Source organism: Cervus elaphus, chromosome 30 (genome assembly GCF_910594005.1).
Source record: "Cervus elaphus chromosome 30, mCerEla1.1, whole genome shotgun sequence".
Classification (NCBI taxonomy): domain Eukaryota; kingdom Metazoa; phylum Chordata; class Mammalia; order Artiodactyla; family Cervidae; genus Cervus; species Cervus elaphus.
This window is the reverse complement of record NC_057844.1, coordinates 76,564,842-76,586,159: the sequence shown is the minus strand read 5'-3', so window position 1 is coordinate 76,586,159 and position 21,318 is coordinate 76,564,842. Positions and strand designations below refer to the sequence as shown.

General features: G+C 46.6%; 1 protein-coding gene across 5 annotated transcripts in view; it reads left to right on the top strand.

Moving 5' to 3' along the window:
• TMTC4 (transmembrane O-mannosyltransferase targeting cadherins 4) overlaps nucleotides 1-21,318 on the top strand; it is a 58,481-nt gene that overhangs the window by 5,856 nt on the left and 31,307 nt on the right. For 4 of the 5 annotated variants that reach the window (XM_043892478.1, XM_043892477.1, XM_043892476.1 and 1 more), the window contains exons 2-5: nucleotides 1,077-1,292; nucleotides 5,932-6,047; nucleotides 7,482-7,698; nucleotides 12,079-12,166. In XM_043892478.1, the coding sequence (XP_043748413.1) occupies nucleotides 1,131-1,292; nucleotides 5,932-6,047; nucleotides 7,482-7,698; nucleotides 12,079-12,166 (583 nt within the window). In that variant the 5' untranslated portion in view covers nucleotides 1,077-1,130. The remainder of the gene's footprint in view (nucleotides 1-1,076; nucleotides 1,293-5,931; nucleotides 6,048-7,481; nucleotides 7,699-12,078; nucleotides 12,167-21,318) is intronic. The other variant, XM_043892475.1, reaches the window with a different exon arrangement.

Sequence of the window (21,318 nt, the reverse complement as noted above, 5' to 3'; positions counted from 1 at the left end):
ATTTGAAAGAAAAGCTAAAATAAGTGTCCTTATAACTTGATAACTAGGCCAGAAGGATGCCCCCATCAGACATACACACATAACTTTATAACGTGACTCCCTCACCAACATTGAAGGTCATGTCCTCACCTAGAAGAGGACCCCCCCAGTCTCCTTTAGGACACAGCCTAACAATGCTGGAACAACGCTGTCCCCAGCATCTGTCTGCAGTGGGGCCTCCTTGCTCTGTCTGTCCCCTGGGTGGGAACCACGGGCATGTGCCTGCCACCTCACCTCTGTTAAACTCCTCTTTCTCCCAGATTTTCATTGAATGGGCAGCAGTGTCTGTGTTCTGCAGAGAGACCGTAAGCTCTTTCACAACCAGGACCATGCTTCACGCGCACACACATACAAACACACATGATTGTTGTGCTGAGACCCAATAATGAATATGTATTGATTTTTCTTGATTGCATGAAGCAAGATGGTAACTTTTTTTTTTTAGCTTTGTAAACTGGCTCAAGGACTGTAAAAATGATCTGCCTTCTGGGGCTGATAAACATAGGATTCGCTTAAATCAATGTTTCTCAGGGATAATCCAGCATCAGAAACCCAAAGACTCCTGACATGGTCGGTTGTGTCTGGGCCCAGGAGAAGCTCCCTGGGCCCAAGGTGATGGTTCTGCCCACTTGAGGTTTGAAAGCACCCCTTAAAGCAGTTTAGGATCACACCCTATAAACTCACAGCATAAATAAATAATTGACCATCGAGCTCTTTTTCACTTGGGGTAAACATGCCTACTGATGTGTGCATGTGTGTTAAGTTGCTTTGGTTGTGTCCAACTCTTTGCTACCCCATGGACTGCAGCCCGCCAGGCTCCGCTGTCCATGGGATTCTCCAGGTAAGAATACTGGACTGGGTTACCATGCCGTCCTTCAAGGGATCTTCCTGACCCAGGGATCGAACCTGTGTCTCTTACTTCTCCTGTATTGGCAGGCGGGTTCTTTACCACGAGTGCCACCTGGGAAGCCCACCTACACTACAAACCTCCTCCCAAGGCGCTGATGAGTACTGATGTCGTGTCACTTTTCCCGCAGGTTTCTAGCCAGCAGAATGCTGGACCCAGAGGCCGGCGGGGAGCAGCTGTCAGGATGGCCGAGTGGGACGCCAGTCTGGACCACATCATCCCATCCTCTGTTCTTCCTCCCTTCTGGGCGAAGTTCCTCGTGGGTTTTGCTTCCCTCGTGTGTTTTGCCCGGAGCTACGATGGAGACTTTGTCTTTGATGACTCTGAAGCCATTGTTAACAATAAGGTTCGTATCTTGATGTCTGTCTGGTAAACTGACTTGCCTGCATCTCAGTAATGATCTGCATCAATTATTTTCTATGGCCGTGGTCCTCAACCTCTCTGACACCAGGGACGAGTTTTGTGGAAGAGTTTTTTTCCTTGGACTGGGGCGGCGGGGGAATGGTTTCAGGATGATTCAAGCGCATTATATTTACTGCGTGTTTTATTTCTATCATTAGTACATCAGCCCCACCTCAGCTCACCAGGCATTAGATCCCAGAGTCTGGGGACCCCTGCTCCACTGAACTTTCGCTGAGCCTTTATCTGAGCCCCCATCGTGCTCCAGATTTCCCATCTTTTTTTAGAAAGCATCTCCTTGATTTAGGGCCCCTTTTATTGCTGGCAGCAGGGTCTCCCAGCCTTGCCTAACCTCAGGCTTTGCCCTGGCTGGGTGCCCTGCATGAGGCCCCAGCCCACGCATATATCAGAGAGACTGTTCTTCTAACATGACAAGGCCATGGTATTGCAGAGCCTTGCAGGCTATTTGAGGTTTTGTGAGAAAATTTTACAGAACTCTAGGCCAGAAGGATGCCCCCATCAGATACACACACACACACACACACACACACACACACACCTGCTGCAGTGGTGGGCAGGTCTGATCCCCCACTGGAAGGCATGTCCTTGGCTGCAGGCAGTGAGCCGGCCCCTTCTGTGTCCCTCGCTGGGAGCATCAGGACGTCCTGCTGACAGTTGCAGACGACCCGGAGTTTGCTGCCCGAGGAGGCTGCATTCCCTGCTCATTTCATCCCTGCTCGTTTCACGTGTGGAGACTCAGATTTGCTGAATTTGCGAAACCCCAGCCAGTTCTGCTCACCAGTGGGTGCAGGGGAAATAATATTCTCTCTCAGTTGCTAGCTATAGAGGTAGGGAAGAAGAAATTGGCTTGTGGGAAGGAAAGAAAAGGGTTTCATCGAGCTAAAAGAAAATCTGAACAAGAAACTTGGAGGCAGAGAGAGCCCGGAGGAGAAAGATGGTGGAAAGAACATAGTTAGAACCTTTGTGACGGGAAGTGGCTACCCTTTCCAGTATTCTTGCCTGGAAAATCCTATGGACAGAAGAGCCTGGTGGGCTACAGTCCATGGGGTCACAAGAGTCGGGCACAGCTTAGTGACTAAACCAAACCAGCCCCGACTCAGCAGATGTTTTGTGTCTGCCTTAAGGGGCCAAGAGAACCTGAAGGAATTCACTCCTCTCTCTTTCTCTAGTAGATACAATGGTAGCGTCTCTTTGTAACACTGTCCTTAATGCTCTGCGAATTTTGAAGTCATAAGATTTTCCCAAATGTGGAGAAAGCCATTTTCCTATTGAAAGTGTGAGGGAAAATTCTCTGTGCAAGGAACGTGTATGAGGTGGGGTGGAGGGGAGGGGGCGAGGGGTAAGGAGGTGACTGTTTGGCGGATAGTTTATTTGTAACATCCTGTAAATGATTTGCTTCATTTCCACGGCACAGACTTCGGTCCTGGTGTTTATTCTGAATCCAAGTTCTTCACTTGTAATTTCCCTCAAGTTCGTCCAGCAGTTTACTGCAGATGTTTCTGTTTCAGTTCTTTTTGCAGCAGTGCTTAGGAGCAAAAGAAGTGTGTTAGCTCTGAGCAACGGTGTCACGTGGGTGGCTTAATAGCGATTCTCCAGCGGGATATGTGGCTTAATAGCTGCTTTCCAGCGAGGATATGTGACTGCCTTTATTGTTTCGGCTGTGCTGGGTCTTCATAGCTGTGCGGGCTTTTCTGTAGCTGTGGAGAGCAGTGGCTACTCTCTAGGTGCGGTGTGCGGGCTTCTCACTGCTGTGGCTTCTCCTGCTGGGAACACGGGCTCCAGGGCACGTGGACCCAGTTGTGGCTGCACGCAGGCTCAGGAGATGTGCTGTGCGGGCGTAGGTGCCTCGCAGCTTGTGGGATCTTCCCGGACCAGGGATCGAACCTATGTCTCCTTCATTGGCAGGCAGATTCTTAACCACTGGACCACCAGGCAGGTCTGCCTTTATTATTGTTATTTTTTAAATCCATTTGTTGAGAGTTTCTTGGCTATGCCACTCTAAGAGAATGTATGAAGTGTCAACTCTGGACCCGTGTTGAAGAGCTTTGGTGAGCGAGGCGGGGAGACGCAAACCGTGTCATACGTGAGATGCCCGGGACGAGGTTGTGCTTCTCTTTCCTTCTGGGAGCGAAGGCAGATGAAGGCGCTCTGTGACCCCCCGCACATTGTCTTGGCAGAGCTTTCTGGAGCACCACACTGTGCCCCTTTGTTCACTTGTGAGCCCGCTTTTCCCCTCCCCGTCTAATGAAAGGCCCTCCTCTGTTCACTGGCACCCTGCCTGCGGTAATGTGAAACAGGCTGTGACTGGAGCTTCTTGGTGTTAAAGGCTGTTTTCCAGATGCTTCCTTGTAGTGTTGAGTTGCCTGTTTTCATGGAGATGATGATTTTCTTTGAGACAGTGGAGTCAGCAAGCATTTGAGACACAGCACATCTTTTCTAGAAATCATTAGGAGGAAAAATTGACCTTTCTTCCTGCGGCGCGCCCTGCTGTGTGTGGGCTACACCCAATCAAATATTTAGAGCTTTGTTGGTGTTCGTTTTCTGCTCAAACGCAGGGAAAGATCCTTTCCTCCTTCCTTCACAGCTGAGCAGGTAGTTCTGGGACAACGCAAAAGTACGTGACTTCCAATGGGGTAATGGAGTAAACGGAGTTAGTGGGTGGATCACACGACCCTCATGAAATAGCAGCTTGACTCTTAGAGGCGGGTGTGTGCGCTCAAGGCCCCTGAAGCTGATACCCATCGGAAGTGAAATTCACCCACTAAGTGGGCATCAGGTCACCAGCTTGTCTCTGTCCTACGTCGTCAAACTTTTCTTTTTGCGTCATTAAGCACCTAAGGCTTCCCAGGTGGCACTAGTGGTAAAGAGCCCACCTGCCAACACAGGAGACCCGGGTTCGATCCCTGGGTCGGGAAGATCCCCTGGGGGAGGAAATGGCAGCCCACTCCAGGATCCTTGCCTGGAGAATCCCACGGACAGAGGAGCCTGGCGGGCTACGTCCGTGAGGTCACAGAGAGCCGGGCACAGCCGAGCGACTCAGCGCAGCAGACATACACTGAATTCTGCTGTGCGTCCTGGACCCTGGTTCTCTGGGAGTGGCCAGGATGTGGCCCACTTCTTCCATCTGGGTCATCACCTATCTTCAGATTATCGTGAGCAGCAAAGACTGCCCCGTTTGGATGCAGACCCGGACAGAGGTGCTCAGCAACATGTCCGGTGGTGTCATTTGTGGGTGCACTTCTGCCTGCATGGCCCCGAGCCAGGTCTTCCAGCCCACCCAGGAGTCACCGGGCCTTGTGATTTCCCTTAAGGCCTGCCTTCTTAGCTGAAGTTCATCAGAGTTGTTTTTGTTACTGCTGTGAAGTATCTTGACTCCTCTACCGTGCAGTGCTTATCACATCATTAATTTCTAGACCCTAAAATATTCCTGTTTAACCATGCTGTAGAGAGAAAGTTAATATTCAGTTTTGATACTTTCTCCAAGTGCCTTGTCTGCCTTTCTTCTTCTTAAGCACAGTTTTAGTAATCTAGTTTCATATTTAAATGTTAAAAAAAAAGATTCATTTTAAAGCATCTGTATAGTTCAGTACCAAATTAAATTACCTTCTAAGATAGGTATTGTTTTAGAATATTTGGTCATTTTTATCTTTAAAAATTATGTGGAAGTTGTTTTTTCTCTAATTTTACTATCTGCTTAGCTCATAATCCAAAATGGGAAGGTTTAAAATATATGGGTCGGGAAGACTCCCTGGAGAAGGAAATGGCAGCCTCCTCCAGTATTCTTGCCTGAAGAATCCCATGGACAGAGGAGCCTGGCGGGCTACAGTCCACTGGGTCAGACACAGCTTAGTGGCTCAACAGCACCCTTACATAATGGATGTGAGAGAGGGTGATAGTGACCTCACTTAGCTGCTTGGTCCATTCGTTCATTCTGCATGGATTGAGCCCCTTCTCTGCACTCCCCCCAAACCCGCGGGGAGGGGCCCAGGCCTGGAGGAGCCCCAGCGCAGTGGGGCAGATAGCAGTCATGTGACTGTGAACCTCCTGGGAAACAGGCGCTGTGAAGACAGGTAGAGGATGCTCTGGGCCTCCCAGGAAGAGAATTACTTCAACTCCGGAACGTCGTAGCCCAGTGGCTGAAATACAATGAGCAGGAGAGGCTAAGCTCTGGGGAGCTGAGGGGTGACCATCTGGGCACAGACCCGTGGGTGCACCGTCTTGGGGCGGGTGGCAGCAGGAGCCATTTGGGGACCAGGGGCAGAGCCAGAGTCTGGGAGATGCACCAGCAGAGTTCAGCTGAGGGGCCGGAGCACCCCAACTGCGGTGTCCCCGTAGGACATCGGCTTGGTCCTGGAAGGGGCGGGGGCTCTCACAGTGGGTGGGAGAGACCACTTGGAGAACGTGCAGAGCGGGGTACAGTGGAGCCCTGACGAGGCCCGGCTGGGTGCTGGGTGTGAGGGCGACGGTGGCTGGACCCAGGACCAGTGGGAGACATGGAGAAGAGAGGGCTTCTGCCCAGGGGGAGGGCGCAGTCCCGACCCCGCCGTCTGCTGTGTTGCCTGCAGGACCTCCGCGCGGAGACGCCTCTGGGGGACCTGTGGCATCATGACTTCTGGGGCAGCCGGCTGAGCAGTAACACTAGCCACAAGTCCTACCGCCCCCTGACCGTGCTGACCTTCAGGTGAGGTGCCGCCCGACGGCCGTGGGGGTGGGGAAGCCCGACGCTTGTGCGTGACGTCGCACCGGGTGCGGTGTAACAAGGGGCCCCGGTCAGGGGTTCTGACGGACTTACAAGCCGAGGTGCAGACACTCACCCGTGCAGCCAGAGGAGACCTATCAGGCCCCGGCAAGGATGCTCTGATGAAGCGGTCCCTACTTTGCACAGTTCTCTCAGGTTGGACCCTTTGCAGCTTAAGCTGGAGGAAAGAGTATGTCAAGGCAGCAGGTGGCCTGTAATTAAATTGTGTTTGATTTCACTATATAAAAAAAAAAGTTATAAATCTTCCTCCTGTGAACCACATCAGTCTTCCCTGATAACTCAGAACTAAAGCATTCACCTGCAACACAGCAGACCCAGGTTCGATCTCTGGCTCAGGAAGATCCCCTGGAGAAGAAGGCAAAGGCTACCCACTCCAGTATTCTTGGCTGGAGAATTCCATGAACAGAGGAGCCTGGCAGTTTCATGAGGTCACAAAATGTCGGATACAACTGAACGACTAGCAGTTCACCTCTGTGACCACATCGATATCCAAAAACAAAATGAAACTAAAGATGATCTCACCACCACCCATGAATCAGGGAGCTGTTTGCATTAGATTAATTGATCTCACAGAAGTTCCCATGCATAGCTGTTTCTCGGGTATATTGGATAATCTATGTGTAGATCCCTCAAAAGGGAAAGTGAAAGTCACCCAGTCGTGTCCGACTCTTTGCGACCCCATGGACTATATAGTCCATGGAATTCTCCAGGCCAGAATACTGGAGTGGGTAGCCTTTCCCTTCTCCAGGCGATCTTCCCAACCCGGGGATTGAACCCAGGTCTCCCACATTGCAAGCGGATTCTTTACCAGCTGAGCCACAAAAAGAAGTATAGAAATGATGAATCAGAACCACTCATGACTGAAAAAGAGACAGGAATCCTTGACAGGGAGGAAGTGCGTCATAGTTCAGAAGGCTGGTGGGCAGACTGTCAAGGGGCATTTTGAGGGGTTGGGGGCAGGGAGAATAGACAAGTCACTTGACCATCTTCAATCCAGGTCCCTGTGGAGCAGCCTAAGTAACATGTGGTCTGTTTTATCTTTCTGAAAGACAGCCTTGCCTTTATCACACCTGAATAATTGTCTTTTTTTTTTGGCATTTCCTCTCCAAGTATTTTCTGTCCCACTCCTCTGAGAGGTCCTTATCTCCCGCTTTCCCCTCTGCAGTTAATTACGTTCTTAGCTCATCTTCACCCTTCTTAGCTTAACAGGCATTATTTATCTTGACGCTGTTTTTATCAGCTGTGCACACGCTCTCCTCCTTCAGCATGTTCACACACCAGCCTCTCCCTCCAGCCGGTTCGTGTTTTATTTACGTGCCTCTGCACCTCCGTTGTGAACACCTTCCTTCCCTGCAGGATGAACTACTACTTGTCGGGAGGCTTCCACCCCGCGAGCTTCCACGCGGTCAACATCGCCCTGCACGGCGGCGTGTCCGTGCTCCTGGTGGACGTCTTCTCCGTGCTCTTCGGGGGCCTGCAGTACTCGAGCAAGGGCCGGCGGCTGCACCTGGCCCCCAGGTCGTCCCTGCTGGCCGCCCTGCTGTTTGCCGTGCACCCGGTGCACACGGAGTGTGTGAGTACCATCCGCCGGCCGTCTCTGGACGCGTGTGAGATAGCTGCGGTCCACGCGCTGGTTTGTTCCCTAAAACAGGCTTCCCTCGGCTTCGTACGGCTGTAGAAGGCCAGCTTTCAGACACCCAGGACAGTGATTTGTGGGGACAGCAGGTCTCCCTTAGGACAAACGCAGGGTCCCCGATGGGCCAAGACTTCATAATGACCACATGGTATGATCTCCACTGATAACTCTCTGTGTCCCTTATGAGACCTCACTGGGAAGGTGTGAATGGTGGACCTTGCCCAGCTTCTGGGTCTAAAGCCAGAGGCTGAGATTGCCTTTTTTTCCTGAAAAGGGATCTGATGCAATTTTCCTCTGTTAGCCGAGAGCTTTTGTGATTTCCAAAATACTTCCTCACACTTCACACGATTGTCACCAAAACGCTGTGGGTTCAGCTGGAGCAGCATAACAATTTCCACTTTACAGAAGAGGAAGCAGCCAAGGAGGACAAATTAGGGACTTAACCCAGGTCCATCACGTGGCCGAGGGGTGTAGGGATAGAATTTAAGATCTAGTCGTCTGAACCTGTGCCGAGGAGAGGTCAGCGTGCTGCGAGCTGAGCTGGTGAGTGGGTCCCTACGTCCTGCCGGGACCTGCTCATGAATTCTCCCCACCTTGCTTCTCATCTCCCATCCCTCCATTCCACGACAGCCATTCAAGCTCAAATATTTGAGACAAAGTCATCGGTCGTTAAAAATTAGCATTCTGAAGACAGATCAGCTGTCTGTTCACCTTTCCTTGTTTCGGCAAATAGCCAGTATTCAGTTTCATCCTCTCTATCAGTTCAGTTTAGTTCAGTTGCTGAGTTGTGTCTGACTCTTTTCAACCCCGTGGACTGCAGCACGCCAGGCCTCCCTGTCCATCACCAACTCCCGGAGTTTACTCAAATTCATGTCCATTGAGTCAGTGATGCCATCCAACCATCTCATCTTCTGTCATCCCCTTCTCCTCCTGCCTTCAATCTTTCCCAGCATCAGGGCCTTTTCAAATGAGTCAGCTCTTCGCATCAGGTGGCCAAAGTACTGGAGTTTCAGCTTCAGCATCAGTCCTTCCAACGAACACCCAGGACTGATCTCCTTTAGGATGGTCTGGTTGGATCTCCTTGCAGTCCAAGGGACTCTCAAGAGTCTTCTCCAACACCACAGTTCAAAAGCATCAATTCTTTGGCGCTCAGCTTTCTTTATAGTCCAACTCTCACATCCATACATGACTACTGGAAAAACCACAGCCTTGACTAGATGGATCTTTGTTAACAAAGTAATGTCTCTGCTTTTTAATATGCTATCTAGGTTGGTCATAATTTTTCTTCCAAGGAGTAAGTGTCTTTTAATTTCATGGCTGCAGTCGCCATCTGCAGTGATTTTGGAGCCCAAGAAATAAAGTCTCTGGGCTTTGGACTGGATCCCCAGGGGAGGGAGGAGACCTAACGGAGGGGGTTTCCTTGCCTCTTGTCTGTTTAAAGACCAGGATGTCGGCCCCAGGGGGTTCCCCGAGGACACTAGTGCCACTGTAGGATTTTTTTTTCCTCGAAGCATTGATGAAGATTTCGGATTGCTTGAATTCAGGTGTCAGAGAGGGAAGGCCAGATGTCCTTAATACTCCTGCTCATTCAGTGAAGCCAGAATTTATACTGAAGGAATCAGGTGGTGAAACAGCCCCCCTTCTCCCTTCCCTCATTCCTTCTATGGCTCCCACGCAAATTGTGCCCAGTAGGGAAACGCCACCACCTCCTGTGTTACGGACTCAGGGAATGGTGGTGACTTTTCCAGAAAACTCTGATGGAAGTGTTTCAGGTTATTTGTAAGGGGGAAAAAAAATCTTTATAAATAACTTTGCCTGAAAATACATATTAATGCAAATAACAGAAAAGAAAAAAACCTCTTTGTACCCATGCACATTGGCCAAACAGTTCAACTCAGTACCTTCTTGGATAGCCTTTAAAATTTTCTTCCTATAGAATCTCTTTAATTTATGCCAAAAATTCACTGAAGGACTAAATACTCTGTACACTGAAACACTTATCACACTTTTTTTCGAGACTTATTTTCTTTTTTAAATCAGTTTTTATTGGAGTATAGTTGATTAACAATTTTGTGTTAGTTTCTTGCTGTATAGCAAATGAATCAGTTATCCTTACACACATATCCCCTCTTTTTTGGATTTCCTTCCCAGTTAGGCCCCCACAGAGCACTGAGGAGAGCTCCCGGTGTGATACAGTAGGTTCTCATTAGTGCCATACTTTTTATTTTTTTTTTTATTTTATTTTTTTAGTGCCATACTTTTTAAAACCTGTTTTTCTTCATGTCAGATAACATAATGTACATTCCTTAAGACCTGGGAGTATCTTCACTTAGCCAAAGGTAGAATGTTTGTTTTAAAAATGAGTTTATGATATTTAAAGTTCATTTTAGTGGAAGTCTTTTTTTTTTTTTTTTTCTTCCCAGATTTGGATGATTTACAACATTATATGTTAGGGGGAGTCTTTAAATGTACCTCAACCACTCAGATAACAAGTGGTTTAGGCTGGCCTTTTTGCCCCTCACCCCTGGTATTTATCCAAGGCACTTCCCTCCCCTTCACCCAGTATAGGAAGCCTTGTTCTCTGACCTTCCACGTTCCCAGCCCCTGCTTCCCCAACCCCCTTGCTCTCAGGACCTTCTTGGATGCCCTTCTCTGGGTTGGCTTTGCTTACTGTCTCCTCTGAAAGGCTCTGGGATGCTGGACCATCCTCGGGCCCTGTGAAGAGCCACAGCTGGCAGATGCTGCTCGCGCCCCTCTCTGGTCCTGATGGGAGGCCCACAGCACCAGCTGCTTCCTCCATCACTGGCCGCAGAGCCGCAGAGCCCACATCTGCTTCTCCCTAAGCTGCCGTGTCCTTGGTCCACTGCTCTGTCCCCCCGCATCCCACCAACCATGTGTACCTGTCGGATTGACAGTGAACCAGCGCCCACTGTGGGCCGGGCTTTGTCTATGGGGTCTCACTGCATCCTCGATTTCACTGCATCTCTGAGCAAGTTACAGGCCAGAGGATTCCAGAAGTCTCATGACGTATTCACTGCCTTCATGAAGTAATCATTCCATTTACCCCTCCAGCACACTGGCCTCCTTGGCCCAGGCCTGTTGAACCTTTATTTGTCTTTAGCTTCCTTCCCAGGAGGAAGTTTTTTCACGTGCCTGGCAGTCACAGGTGGGACTCAGCTGTCAATCTTCTTAGCGATCGCGTGCCCCTGTGTCAGGAGCTCGCCATGGGATGGGTGTTTGCCTCGCCAGCGTCGGAAGCCACGCTGGTTGGATGGAAACTGCTCCTAAAAGGTGTTCCTTTTAGCTGTGACTGGTACACGCACCTGGGCACAGAATGTAAATATAGTGATTTTTCACATTCATTGTGAAATATACTCTCTTACCTCTGTAGGCTAGTCTTTGGATCCAACATCACACTTCTCACTTTAAGATGAACTTCCCAGGAACTAAAGCAAAACCTTGAGAGTCACAGGGCAAGCTCCAATACATGTCCCGTCTGGGTGCTAGTTAATAAAGGATGCCATGTAGACTAGACCAGTACTCAGGAGCACAATTCTCTGCCTTTGGTTGACCTGAGACTTTTGGAGAACAATTGTTGGAGTAATCAGCTTGAAAGAAATGAAGCACCCATTTTGTATTGCTTCTTTGACACTAAGGTGGAGAGAAGGGCCATCATCAGATGCAGAAAATGGGGAGGGGCAGGACAGAAATGCTGGAAATCGTACCTGTTTCCATCTTACTGGTCAACCTCTTTTGAAGCCTTCCACTTTCCAGGTTAACCCACTTAATTGGTTTTGGTCTAAAGAGAGGGAAAGACAGAGGCAGAGGCAGCCCTTGATCCATCATCTCTGTGTCTTATTCCAGCTGACTGATGACGTGTAACACTTACTTCCCACCTGTCTTTCATGTCTCCAGTCAAATTTTCTTTATTAAATATCATGCCCTTTGAGCTGATAACATTTTCCAAATGAAAAATCCACCCTGGGCACCTGATCAGGGCAGGTGTCTCTGGGGCTATGGGCACAGTGTGCCAAGTAACAGGGCTGTCCGTGGACACGGGCATCGCTGCCTGTGTACGACCCACAAAAGAGCCACAGTAGGTCGGAGTCAACCCAGCCTTCCCCTGGAAGCAGCTGACCCAGACCCTAGACCAAAAGTGAAAAGAGTCAGTTGTCAGATCACACCACAGTTAGAGGGTATATTTTAATAGGTAGCCGCGTCTTATAAGGTTTTCTATTTCTAAGGATGCTTTCGTGTTTCCAAAGTTTCATGTAAATGTTTTTGAACATAAATCTTTTTCCTCTGCCTTCTTTTAAGGTTGCTGGTGTCGTTGGCCGTGCAGACCTCCTGGGTGCCCTGTTTTTTCTGCTGTCTTTCCTTGGCTACTGTAAAGCATTCAGAGAAAGTAAGTGTGATGTTTTGCCCTCTTAATTTTGCCTGTTCTTCATGTTTCTGTTCTGTTGAGCAAGTGTTTTAACAGATGGGAAGGTGTCCATTCCTATAAGCTTATCACTTTGAAGGAATGTGGGTCAAAGGTGTCAGCTGTTTTTAGTGATGTCTGTTACTCGGTTGCTTTTTTCACGACACAAAAGTTGTGCTTCAACATTCACAATGTTCAGGAAGCATCTTGCTGAGTAGTGAAACCAAGAGCTTCTGCTCTTAGTGCTAAAGCAGTTGTGATTGATTTCTGTGATTTTTTTTATTTCCAGTAAAATTGAAGATGGGAAAAGCTTTTGGTTATTTATTTATTTTTAATTAAAACATGTTGGAGGAAAAAAATAGAAAAATGGTAAAAATGTATAGGTATGAATATGCACCTGGAGCGTGAGGTTCTTATTTTTTCATTGTTATGTTAATAATACTTAGAAAGTCTTTGTTGCTGGAACCAATGGAGTTGAAATGACCAGTTGTGTGTGTGTGCACATGTACACAAGTGGCGGGGGTTGAATTGCCTGTTTATTAGCAGCAATGCATTTATTGAGATTCAGTAGAATCCCTGTATAACTCTACTAATTATATGATTCTGATTGCCTCCAAGTTACATCATCCCTTCCCAGTTGTCTTACAGTAGAAATTGAACATGATACATTTATACATGTTGGCCCTGGCAACAGTGTTATAAATTCAACTTCTGTTATAAATTCAGTTCATGACTGTAGAACTTTCGCCTTATATAATAACAACTGAAAAGGGAAAATGAGAAGAAAAGGGAAAGTGAGAGGAATGATCCCTACGGGTTGCTTGAGGAGGGCTTTTTCAGCAGAGTGAGTGAAAGTCGCTAAGTTGTATCTGACTCTTTGTGATCCCCCCATAGACTGTAGGTCACCAGGCTCCTCTGTCCATGAGGTTTCCCAGGCAAGAAGCCTGGAGTAGGTTGCCATTTCCTTCCCCAGGGCCTCGTCCCGACCCGAGGCTCGAACCTGGGTCTTCTGCATTGTAGGCAGATCCTTTCCTGTCTGAGCCATCAGGGAAGCCAGCTTCAGCAGAAGCTGATATAGTAACATGTTGGTTCCCTTGAGTCTTTTCCACAGCACTTCTCAAAGCTTAGGTTTGGTCCCTGCCAGGGCCTTAATGTTATCGTTCTTGTACTAATGCTTATACTTGGATTCCTCTTGTAAACTGTTATCTTATTCATAAGCGAGGACAGACTGCTCATTCAGGATTTTGTCTCTGCTGGGGCTGGTTGAAGTAGGGTCACTCAGGACTGCTTTTTGCAGAGTTAGGAGTTTCCATAGAGGCTCCCTGGCCTGCGAAGCCTAAAATTCTTACTGGCCTGTCCTTTGCAAAGTTTGCTAATCCCTGGGACAGATGACTGACAGGTGACTGTCACCGTGCTAGTGGTTCCAAAAGATTATTTTAGCCAAGATTAATAGGGAGTTTCCAGCACAGATTTTTTTTTTTTTAACTCATGAAGGTAGAGGAGTTTGCTGTTAACATAAGTTACCATTTTTTGACTATCTACTGTCACACATATGTGTGTGTAGTTGTCAATTATGTTACAGTCTTTAGTTCAGTCACTCAGTTGTGTCCGATTCTTTGTGACCTCATGGACTGCAGCACACTAGGCCTCCGTGTCCATCACCAACTCCTGGAGATTGCTCAAATTCATGTCCATTGAGTTGGTAATGCCTTCCAGCCATCTCATCCTCTGTCATCCCCTTCTCCTCCCGCCCTCAATCTTTCCCAGCATCAGGGTCTTTTCCAATGTGTCAGTTCTTCGCATCAGGTGGCCAAAGTATTGGAGTTTCAGCTTCAGCACCAGTCCTTCCAATAAATATTCAGGACTGATTTCCTTTAGGATGGACTGGTTGGATCTCCTAGCAGTCCAAGGGACTCTCAAGAGTCTTCTCCAACACTACAGTTCAAAAGCATCAATTCTTCAGTGCTCAGCTTTCTCTATGGTTCAACTCTCACATCCATACATGACTACTGGAAAAACCAGTAGTTTGATGAAACAAACCTTTGTTGGCAAAGTAATATGCTGTCTAGGTTGGCTATAGCTTTTCTTCCAAGGAGCAAGCATCTTTTAATTTCATGGCTGCAGTTGCCATCTGCAGTGATTTTGGAGCCCAAGAAAATAAAGTCTGTCGCTATTTCCACTGTTTCCCCATCTATTTGCCATGAAGTGATGGGACTGGATACCATGATTTTAGTTTTCTGAATGTTGAGTTTTAAGCCAGCTTTTTCACTCTCCTCTTTCACTTTTATCAAGAGGCACTTGCATCAAGAGGCTCTTTAGTCCCTCTTCACTTTCTGCCATAAGGGTGATGTCATCTGTGTATCTTTAAGATAGGTGGAATTACCTTCCCTGCTGTCCACATGTAAGACACAGAGTTTAAGTAACTCGCCAGGACCACACATCTACATATGGCTGAACTGGGTTCACACTCTGAGTCTAACTCACTTCAAAGCCAGCCTCAACTAAATAGTCTTCATCGGCTTCACTGTCCTCATGGGACCAGTGAGGCAAGCTTGTCAAAACAATCATTAAAAATAAACAGGGGGTGCATTCAATTCTGTTAATGAATTGTAAAAGTGTTAGGTGCGGTAGAAAAATCAAAGGTATGATTTAAGAACAGCCCCTGCTACTCCCGTTGCCCATGTGTTTGTAAGTGTGCAGCCAAGAATCAAGGCTCTTTTGTGGTAGAAGTTCAGTCTGGTACTTATTGAATACAAATAATAATAAATGATATTTGTTGTTTAAACTTATGATTTAAGTTACCTGGTCTTTGTTCTTTCAGATCTGAACATCAATTCAAAGAACAGTCGAGCATTCATTCCTCATAAACTTGAAGTTTAAGAGCGTTTTTTTTTTACAGAGGAACAAATTTAATATTTTTTATAAGGGAACAAAAAATTAAGTGTTCTGAAGTGAATGCTTTAACTAGGTAGAAAGATCTTTCAGAGAATACATTCCTTTTTAATAACCTCATTAGCTTTCTTTATAGATGCACTGTCTGTATTATTAAGCTCTGGACAATTTTTAACTGCCTGAGTTTATTGTAACAAGCAATTCTGTGCTAACCTCTGGAATCCTGGCATTTTTTGAGAGTGAAAAAAAAGTCTCATGTAACATTTCTGTCTTTTTTTTTTTTTTTTTTGTACTTATGTAGAACAGCTCCAAGAGAGATCTTTTAGAATAGAACCTTTTTTTTTTTAAAGAAGAAAATAGCCTTATAGAAAAGGATAATTATTTTAAAGCGAGAAAGAAAGAAAAACACTAAGTCGATGGTGCACTGGTTATTATTTCTGAACACCCAAAATGTAAAGTATTATTCTAATGATGAGACATCCTGTCAGCATTTCTCTCTGTTAAAGTCTAGTACATATTTTGGATTTGAAAAAGGTAATCTGTCTGCATGGGCTTCCCAGGTGGCGCTAGTGGTAAGAAATCTGCCTGCCAGTGCAGGAGATGCAGATGTGGTTTCAATCCCTGGGTCGGGAAGATCCCCTGGAGGAGGAAATAGCCACCCACTCCAGTATCCTTGCCTGAAAAAATCCCATGGACAGAGGAGCCTGGCGGGAATAACAGTCCATGGGGTCGCAAAGAGCCGCACGTGACAGTCACACCATAGTTCAGGCAGCTAAAACAGGGTAACTCGACTCTTGGGATCTCGTTTCCTGCTCTTTTCCACTCTGATTCAAAACATGTTTGTCTTTGGCTTACACAAAGTTAAGTCACACTGCTTAAAAGAAACGGGGGCAACTGCGTAACTCACATAGTCTAGGACGCTTGTTTTTCTTTTTTTGTTTTTTTTTTTTTAGATTTGGGGTTGCTGCCATCTGAATTGTGACCGCGGTGTTCGCGTGGGTTCTCTTTACTCAGGGGTTGCTACACTGGCTCGATTCTCCCAAAATGTGCCCCCCCCCGCCCCCCCCCCCCCCGTTATTTTAGTTAGGAGAGCGGCGTCTGATTTCCTCATTCCGCGGGTGGAAGCGCCGCTTGCTTGGCTCCCACTCCTGGAACGAGAATCGGATGCTTGTTGTGCGGCTCTGAGCTCAGGCCGAGGGACCTGGGGCCGCCGGACGGAGTTGAGTGACTTCCGCCCACGCACCGCGACGCACGCCGGCTTCCGGCGCCGAGATGCAGGCGTCGACTGGGGAAGACGGTCGCTCCTGGCATACGATGCTGTTTTTTTCTGAAACGACAGCTTCCCCACTCGAGCGCCGTGCCAAGTCCGCCACGCAGCGCTTCCTGAATTGCTCGCATCTGCTGGGCACTTGGGGGTGCTGGCGCTGACCAGGGTCTTGCTGTTAATGCTTGTGGGGGTTTTGTTTCCCACCTCCTCCGTACTCCTTCCCCTCACCACCGCCCCTGCTGCCCCTCAGGCTTTGCCTCGGTTTACTGAAGGGATTGCATTACCTCAGAGAGAGACACGGAAACAAGGAAAACATTTTCCAAGCCAGTCTTTCTGAAATTCTGGATTCTAAAGGGTTGATGTTTGCGAATGCTGAACAGTTCTCCTAGAGCAAGTTGTGAGAGATGTTGCATGCTGTAAGAATAGTTTTTGGGGTTTTTTTTATGTTTGTTTTTTTCATTTTCTCTCCTGGACCATTGTTGCTTAACAACTTAGTAGACTGGATGGATTTGAGATGGAGAGTTCTTAGCCTGAGACACTTAACAGTGAGTTTGGCACCAGTTTGGCTTCCCCCAGTGGCTCGGGTGAAGAATCCGCCTGCAGTGCAGGAGACTCGGGTTTGATCCCTGGGTGGGGAAAGTCCCCTGGAGAAGGAAATGGCAACCCACTCTAATATTCTTGCTGGAAAAATCCCATGGACAGAGGAGCCTGTTGGGCTGTAGTCTATGGTGTGACAAAAGTATTGGACACGACCGAGCGAGTAAACAGCAAACGATGCATCAGTTAGAACTCCCTATTTGCGGAAGACTTTTTGAATAAAAGTATTCATAAATGCAGTTGTACTGGAGGTGGTATCCGCCTCTCAGGATTTATTTTTACTGTTTTTAGCTGTTAATTCTAAAATGAAAATAATCAGTTTTTCCTAAGTCTTTTTAATATTATTAACATAATTTTTAAAAAAACAATTTTAAAAAAGAATCTCTTACATGACAGAGATTATTCCTTTGTGAGGAGGTTCAAAGACTAAAAAGTGAGAAGAGAACTTCTGGCTGTATTTATTCACATTAACGAATTACTAACTTTTCAGTGTTAATTACCTCTCATAATTGCCTTTGAAATGTAGTAGTACAGTAAAACTTCTAATAGACATCGAAATAAATAAAACCGTTGACTCATCCAATATTTTTTGAGTGCCAGCTGTATGCAAGGTGGCCTACTGTTTTCAGTTTCAACTGTCTTATTAAAATGATCAGGCAACTTCCCTGTGGTCCAGTGGTTAAGATTCTGCGCTTCCAATGCAGGGGGTGCAGGTTCCATCCCTGGTCAGGGAACTAAGATCCCACATGTCTTGGAGGCATGACCAAAAAAAGAAAATTCTTTTAAGATAAATAAAAATAAAATGCTCAAAGCTGGGAATAAAAGAATAGCTTACATTAGTTACTAAGTAAAAACATACAAAAACACAAGTCCAAATTTAGATTATGCTTACATATTTGCAACTGTTCGCATTAGTCACCTTGACAAATTACTGCTCAAAGAAAATAATAATTTGGCAAATGACAGGGTAAAACTATGCTAGAGGAGGTCTTATGACCCATAAGTCTACTAGGCTGGGCTGTCCCTAAACTCAGGACCACTTTCCCAGTTGATTATTTAATTTTTTAAGGCCTTTCTTGATTGTCCCCAGTACTAGAGATACTTTATTAATACTTCGTAGGTGGGCTTTGATTTATCATGCACCTCCCTTCCACACATTTGTAAAGAGGACCCCTTTGATTTATGTGAGATAGTTTGAAAAGTACAGTTAGTCCATGGGCGTGAACTGCAGAAGTCCATTTGTAGGCAGATTTTTTTCAATATGCACTTCAGTATTGCAGAACCGAAAGTTGGTTGAATCCACCGATACAGACCAGCAGATACCAAGGAACACAGTGGGGGCCGACTGTGAAGTTATATGGAAGGGTTGGGCCCTAACTCTCCAGTTTAAGAGTCGACTGTTAAGCTCAGCTTTCCAGTTTGGATTGTGGAAAAGCTGAAGTGTATGTGCACGCTGTCTTACGACTCCTGATAGCAAATCAAGTGACTAATCTGATAGGGGTTGGAGGAGAAAGAGGTGAATTTTAATAAGCAAGTCACTTCATATTTTCCGAGTTTTCAAAGGCAGACTTGGGTTATAAACATCTGTGTAGATCATTTCATGGATGAGCTGGTTCTCTGAGCATGTGACGTTGTTGACCGTGCTGTGTAGTAGGAAATACTATGTGAGCCCTTCAGGTCATAGCAAAATTTCTAGTAGCCACATTATAAAAAAAAAAAAACAGGTTAGCTGAATTTTAACAATAGTTTCTTAGCCCAATATATCAAAAATATTGTAATTGCAACATGTAATCAGTATACAGATTATGAGCTGTTTGACATTCTTTCATATGGCGTCTTCAAAATTAGGTAGTGTGTTTGACCCTTCCGACATGTCTCAATAGGGACCAGGTAAATCTCAAGTGCTCCCCAACCACCATGCCTCCTCTTGGACCGTGGTGGTCTAGAATTGGTTTTCTGAACGTAAAGCCATTGCTCAGTTTATAACTGAGCCCTGAAATTACCATTGTTGAGAAGTGACCTGCCTTCCTGCTAAGTTGCTTCAGTCGTGTCCGACTGTTTGTGACCCTATGAACTATAGCCCACCAGTCTCCTCTGTCCATGGGATTCTCCAGGCAAGAATACTAGAGTGGATGGCCATGCCCTCGTCCAGAGGATCTTCCCGATCTAGGGATCGAACCCAGGTCTCCTGCCTTGCAGGAAGATTCTTTACTGCTGGGCCACTGGGGAAGTAACACTCATATTTAATAATCACTGAAACTGAAAAAACTTTTTCAGCACAGAATCATTGTTATCCTCTTTCACATGTTTCCATAACATGTGAACTTCTGGAACTAAACCAGAAGTATAGAGAAAGTTAAAGAGTAGGATGCTCCCAGAACAATTTGCTGAGGATTTGAGAGGTGGAGGGAGCCTGAGTCCCTTACAGAAATGGAGTTCGAGCAGTGTGGTGAAATTATGAAGTGAGATTAGAGAGAAGTCTGTCAACCTGGAGGTTGCAGTTTTTAAATGTGTTCTTTTTTTGGTGAAATCTCAGATTGAACCATCTAAGGAGAAATCCATTTTAAATCCCAGGCAAGTGGAGCCTGAGTCCTGTGGTCGTTTACCTTGGTGTTCACAGAGTGCTTTCAAGAGCAGTCCTTTGGGTGTTTTAATGGAGGAACTGGGAATTTTTTTCCTATCCAAAACTACTGAGCTGTGGAGGGCGGGGTGGAATTAATCCATGTTACAGTCAACAGCTAATTCAGTTTTTCTAGGAAGAAATGTAAAATGATCAAGGGACTAAAATGTTGAGATCAGGGAACATTACACTGGGAAATCATAGTATGTTTCAAGACTTCTGAACACAAATTGTGGGAATAGAAGTTTAAAAAATCAAATTCCAGTAAAGGGGTGAGGAGGGAAGAGGTTCATTTTTGTTTGTTTGTTTGTTTGTTTTTGGAGGAGTTGTTTTGGCCGCTCCATGTGACTTACTGGATCTTAGTTCCCCAACCGGGGATCAAACCCATGCCCCCTGTGGTGGAAATCTGGAGTCCTAATCACTGGACCCCAGGGAAGTCTCTCCGTTATGGTTTCTAGTGAACTACTGAACCTAATGCCTAATGGATACGAAAACAACGGCTGGGTCTGAGGTGTGGGGTTTTCAAGGCCGCAGGAGCCAGGGTGGGAGGCTCCATAGTAATTAATGGGTTCATTTATAATTAAAGGGTATCTATTTGCATATAAGGATTCCCGGGTGGCTCGGTAGTAGAGAATCCGCCTGCCTTTGAGTCAGGAAGATCCCCCAGAGGAGGAAATGACAACCCACTCCAGTATTCTTGCCTGGAAAATTTCATGGACAGAGGAGCCTGGTAGACTACAGTCCATAGGTTGCAAAGAGTCAGACATGACCGAGCACACACACGTTTGCATATAAACTGCTGATATGAGCAAATCCCGAAAAGTGGTTGGATGCAGACTCAGCACAACGTGTTCCAGGAGGAAGGGCTGAGAGAACGCCCTACACTGAGAGGCAAGGACAAGCCCTGTGGGTCACCCTCCACCCGCCGCTCTCATGTGTCGGAAGGCGTGGGGTGCCCATGCTCTGGTGTCCTGTGGAGTGAGCATGGCCCCTCTGCTTTGGCCTGGACCCTTGTGCTCACCTGCTGAAACTTGTGGACTTTGCTCAAAATCATATGCTAAGAGAAATGAAGTGATCCATTAGCTTTACCTCTACTTTGGCCATGTTTTTTTTAAAGGTCTCAATGCCTTGGTGTCTAGAAACACTTGTCTGCTGCTGATTGCTAGCAAATGCCCAAAGTAAAAGTTGCTCAGGCGTGTCCAACTCTTTGCGAACCCATGGGCTATATAGTCCATGGAATTCTCCAGGCCAGAATACTAGAGTGGGTAGCCTGTCCCTTCTACAGGGGATCTTCCCAACCCAGGAATCAAACCCAGGTCTCCTGCATTGCAGGCGGATTCTTTACCAACTGAGCTATGAGAGAAGCCCAGAGAAAATAATAAATCCCAATAAATACATGAATACCCCAATGCAATCATGTCTAATGTAACAGGGCTTTGTGATTGGGGCTCGTAATTGTGATCTCTTGGTGTTACATGTATAATGTAGTTAATTTCTACAAGTGGAATTATCCTTAGTTTGCTTGATGGTACTAAATACTCTGATATACCATGAATTTCAATAAAGACAACTTGGCTTCTAGGCACTGTGCCGCCTGGGATATTGGAGAGATGCTGCTCAGGACAATGGGAGGCAGGTAGAAGGCATGCGTGGGCTCACTCGAAGTTAAAACTGAAATGGACTATCAGTTCTAGAAGTCACAACCATGTGGCCCCCTGCCTGCAGCGTCCTGGGCGGGATTCCCGCTCTGCCATCGCTGCC